The sequence below is a fragment of the Oryzias melastigma genome, linkage group LG14 (genome assembly GCF_002922805.2).
Source record: "Oryzias melastigma strain HK-1 linkage group LG14, ASM292280v2, whole genome shotgun sequence".
Lineage (NCBI taxonomy): Eukaryota > Metazoa > Chordata > Actinopteri > Beloniformes > Adrianichthyidae > Oryzias > Oryzias melastigma.
The window spans coordinates 1,156,706-1,161,893 of record NC_050525.1 but is presented as its reverse complement, the minus strand read 5'-3'; the positions used below and the strand labels follow the sequence as shown (position 1 = coordinate 1,161,893).

Here is a 5,188-nt window from a genome sequence, read left to right as displayed (position 1 = left end):
TTTGACCCTAGCAACAAATGGTGCTGCAATGTGATTGGTTAATGCTTAAATAGGAAAATACACGTCTGGAAGCAGCACAGCCAGGGAGTCACTCATATCGTGCTGCAGTGCTTCAGTTTGCCTCTGAGTGCACCTGTACCATTGATTTGCATTGGAGCTGGCTGCCTCTGCTGCGCAAATCACATTCGCTGTGAATGCACTTTCACACAGAAGATGGAGCAAAACACCAGCTGACATGAAGACCAGATGATGGTCGGATTGTGTTGCTCTAACCAGGGCAGTCCAAGTGCGACTGGGCAGCGAGGAGAGTCTATGGTGAAAAACTGGAGAGTCTCAATATGGTTGGAGTACACTGTGAGACCTACATCTCAGGTCATTTACTGGATCCACCCTGAACCTAGTGGTCAACCATCGAACGAGGAAACTGCTACTCGTGAATCGCAGGTAAGAAGGGGGATAGCGTGCATCCATCAGGAGATCCCTGGGGTCTAGTAATTAATAGGCATCACTTCTCCAGCCCACACGGCAGACAGCCATTCGAGTGTTTCTCCAAAAAGAAGGGAGCACAGAAAAGACACTTTAGCCTTCTCTGTGGGGTAAAAATGAGGTTGTTGTAGCAGGAAAAGATTACTCTGCATCAGAAATCCGTTACAGTGCTCCGGTCTTCTGGTGAAATTATCGGGCAGCTACAGCTTCTTGGTTGGTCTGCAGATGCGCCGTGATGCCGTCAGTCACTGGAGCTGACATCCATGATCCAATAGCATTGCAGCAAACCCCTGTGTTGGCAGGGCTAGGCACTCTCTCTGCTGGACCCGGGTCAGGGGAAGTCTTCTGTAATGAACACGTAGAGGCTGATGGATCCATGTGCAGAATTATTATGAGTGAAGGGAAATCCGTAAAGTGCAGGAAGCCAGGCAGATGAAGGCTGAGAAGGCAATGGGGACAGGGTTCCAGTTGGGATCGGCGTTTTGCTGAGAGAGATGTTAGGCATGAATGCTTAAGACTTCACCCTGAGCTTGGCTGAGTATACTTTATAAATAGAGACTGGGTGATTGCAGATGAGAGACAGGTGTGTTAGGGCTGAGTGAACCAGCTGGGAGACATCTGGGTATGAGAGCAAAGGCAGATGGGAAATATAGTAGGAGAACCAGGAAGTAGTCAACACTCTGGTGACAATTCATGTTGATGACCAGAGATAGAGACAGGGAACCGATTCCTGAATGGAAAGGATAAAGATCATTCTCCCATAATGGATATATTGTGCTTTTTTACAGGAAAGAAATCATACATTGTGATTGCTGTGACTGTTGGTCTGCTGTACGTTCTTCAGGCGGTTCTCAACATTTCACTTCGTCTTTATCTCAGTAAGTTATTTTTGTCTCACCTTTTTTTTGATGACCTTTTTTGTTGAGATGCTTCCTTTTTCAGAAAAACGGCTCCTGCCAATCCTGCAACCCCTTCCGAAATAACCCAAAAACTCCTGACTTAGTGATCATAACTGCAAGATATTTTCTGTATGTTTGTTATATTTAGACATGTGTTAATCTCCCTTTCTGTCAGCATGTTCTGGGGGAACTGAGACGATTTTTAACAATGTGACCATTGAGGAGGAGTTAAAGAACTTGACCGATGAGAGGGACGAGCTCGTGCAGAAGCTTGAGCAATATGGTGAGGACAGAAATTAAATTAAAATATTTCCACATGATTTTGTTTTTAACTGTGAACAACAGTCATCAAATTGATGTATACAATATATCCCTAAAAGGATGAGGGGAATGAAATACCTCAACTTGTGCTCCTCATACAATAAGTATATTTTTTGAAACAAACTACAAAAGTTTCCTCGTGAAATTAACTAAGACCAGTTTTTAACCACATAAAGACTTGGATCAAGCTCTCTATATGATTACATTTTTAAGCTAAATTAAGAAAGCAAAGAATAAATAAAAACTTAATCTGCTCCTTTGGACAATGATTATTCTTATAAGATACACTACATTAACAAAAATATTGGCTAACCCATCCAAATGATCAGTCAGGTGTCCTAACTACTTGGTCTACTGACTACTTAGTGAAAGAATGTCCCGCTCGCAGGAGCTCAGTAAATTCCAGTAGAACTGTCATAGGATGCCACCTGTGCAACAAATGCAGTCAAATTTCCTCGCTCCTAAATATTCCACAGTCGACTGCCAGTTCTATCATAACTACATGGAAGAGTTTGGAACAACAGCAACTCAGTCACCAAGTGGGCGACCACATTTGGGTTTGGATGCTGAAGCTCATAGTGCAAAGAGGTCACCGACTTTCTGTGCGGTCAATCGCTACAGAGTTCCAAACTTCATGTGACCTCCAGATTATCCCAAGAACAGTTTGCAGAGCTTCATGGAATTGGTTTCCATGGCCGAGCATCTGCATCTAAGCCACACATCACCAAGTGCAATGCAAAGCGTCAATGCAGTGAGAGGTGTAAAGCCCGCCACCACTGGACTCTAGAACAGTGGAGACGCTTCTCTGGAGTAATGAATCACGCTTTTCCATCTGGCAGTCTGATGGACCAGTCTGGGTTTGGAGGTTGCAGGAGAACGGTACATTTCAGACTGCAATGTGTGGAAAATGTGGAAATATTACCTCAAAGGCACCATACCACGATATTCTTAAGAATAAGAATAAACCACATCCATATAAATGATCATATATTACTTTTGGAACTTTAAAAAACTAATTATTTATGAAATATTAGTTATTTTCGTGAGGTTCTTCCTACCCGGGAGTAAAATGATTCAATTCCAGAGGCTCCACCTGCTGCTGTTTGTGGTTGTTGCCCATTTCATGACGTCATCCTAGAAGAGGATCAAGAGTTCCAAGCCGTGGCTTCTAAACTGGAACGTTCTGCCTCCATCTCTATGCTCCACTGACTCAGCTGAGGCTTTTAAGACACACCCAAAAACATTTTTTTTTTAATTTCAGCAGGCTTTTAGTTAAATGTGGATTTTTAGAATATAATGCGGGTTTGTTTTGTGTTTATTCTATCTTTAATCTATTTCATGTCTCATCTTGTTTATGTAGTTTTTGTCCTATGTTGATAACCACATGTATGATTCTTTCTGTAAAAAGTGTTTGGTAACATTTACCTGATTTTATTCTTTTGCAGATATGCAACTTACAGGTTTAAGACGTGAAAAAGATGAACTGCAGACCAAACTGAATCTCTTTGGTGAGTTACAGCAGAGCTCCATGTTTAGATTAAGTGTTTTTGTTTTGAGTAAGATTAGGGTTACCATCATTTTTGTTCAGGAATTCGTTTTACATTTAAAAAAAAATATTAATTTAAACATCAATAATGTATTTGCAAAGAAACCGACAGTAGGTTTCTTTTGATTTGGAGGTATGTGGAGACAGAACCCAGGATCACAGTTTAAAGAGAAAGGATAAGAGTTTATTTTTTGTTTTGTCTAGCAGGAGCGTCCTCAGTCTGTTGGAGCCAGGAGCCTCTGTCGAAAAAATAAAATCACCTGAGAGTTTGCACACTAAAACAAAACATACCAGGCGTATATAAAATCACAACAAAACACACAGCAATAAAAGAATACATAGGTTCATGCAATTAAAAAATAACCGCTCTGGTATAATAAAAAAAACACTCTCAGGTCGCTAAAAGACAGGTGATAGAAGGGTACTTAGCTCGGAGAGGGGTGTATCGTGACCACACCCCTCTGCAATCCCAGCGTCGCTTCCCCTTCTTCGACCGCTGCCTGGCTCCTGGCTCTACCCTCCGGTTCCGACGCCGACTTGCGAGGTGGGCCGTCCAGCGTACTCCCAACGATGGCGTAGTGCCGCTTCTCCGAGCGGCTCCTCCGCCAACGGTCCGCTGTTTCTTTTTTCTGTCGCGCTCCTCCACCGCCGTTCCGCTTCTCTTCTCCCGTCATGCTCCTCCAGTGTTAGGTTTCTTCACCGGCTCCTTGGTTCCGGTTGTCCGTCTGTTTCCTTGGTCAGCGGGATTCAGAACCGGGGGACCTCGTCTTCCTCCTCCTTTTCCTTTTCTTTTTCTACCTGCATCTCTGCAGTCTTTTAAAAAGAGTCTCCCATTGGTCACGCCCCCTAGCTGGACCTGCGTCCAATTTGCAGCAGAGAGGTGGCCCATTCATAGGCCTCCAGACACAAAAAATAAAAGTTCACTTGACCCCATTACATATTGAACCAAGAGTTTAGCTGAAAAATGTAATTCTGTTTTTTATTTTATACTTTTAGGCAGGAATTTTTTTTTTATTGACAAAATAGTTCTGTACTCATGTGCAAAAACTCTGCTATGCTTAGTTGTTGAACTAATGAGTTTGATTGTGTCAACAGATCACTATCTAAAACAAAATTGGATCTATTTTAGTGGAAGCTTTTATTATATTTCTACAACCGAGAAATCCTGGCAAAGCAGCCGAGATGACTGTTTGGGAAGAGGTGCAGATTTGATCATCATTAACAGCAAAGAAGAAAATGTAAGTACACATACGTCCTGGGTAACTTCATGAGAGCAAACATTTTAGAATTATTTTTCTTAGCGTGAACAACTTATGCCTCAGGTACAGCCCTTCTTTAGTAGTAAATTTGTATAGAACATGTATTGTACTATTAACTGTACTGTACTGTATTATTAACTATTTTCTGTACAAAATTACCAATAAAAGTCTCGATCAACAAATACATAAACACATTTAAAATAAATAGGTAAATATTTCAGAAATACATTTCAGTTTCATGTATATAGCCCAATATCACAAAGCAGTTGTTTCTTTGGGCTTCATACCTGTCATTGTACAAAAGTAGAGTCAGTCCATCCATCCATCTTCCTCCGCTTCATCCGGGACCGGACCGCGGGGGCAGCAGTCTAAGCAAAGATGCCCAGACTTCCCTCTCCTTGACTTCGACTGCCACCCAAACCACAATGCACCGGCCCCTTTAGAGCTCCCCTGCAGGTGGTGGGCCCACGTCTCTCCTTCGGGTTGGACCCGACCGGGGCCCGTGGGAGGAGCCCCGGCCACCAGGCGCTCGCCTCTGACCCCAAACCCCAGGCCTGGCTCCAGGGTGGGGCCCCGGTGACGCCAATCTGGGCGACGTAGCGGTATCTCTGGTGTTGTCACTCATAAAGGGGATTTTGAACCGCTCTTTGTCTGGCTCGTCACTCAGGACCTGTCTG

The 5,188-nt window shown here is 43.2% G+C and overlaps 1 protein-coding gene across 1 annotated transcript; it reads left to right on the top strand.

Moving 5' to 3' along the window:
• Positions 1-1,064: 1,064 nt before the first annotated feature.
• Positions 1,065-4,607, top strand: LOC112142499 (C-type lectin domain family 4 member C). The gene is made up of 5 exons (XM_036215310.1): positions 1,065-1,364; positions 1,561-1,668; positions 3,152-3,214; positions 4,348-4,490; positions 4,575-4,607. Exons 1-5 carry the CDS (start codon positions 1,250-1,252, stop codon positions 4,605-4,607), a joined length of 462 nt encoding a protein of 153 aa, XP_036071203.1. The 5' UTR covers positions 1,065-1,249.
• Positions 4,608-5,188: the final 581 nt, after the last annotated feature.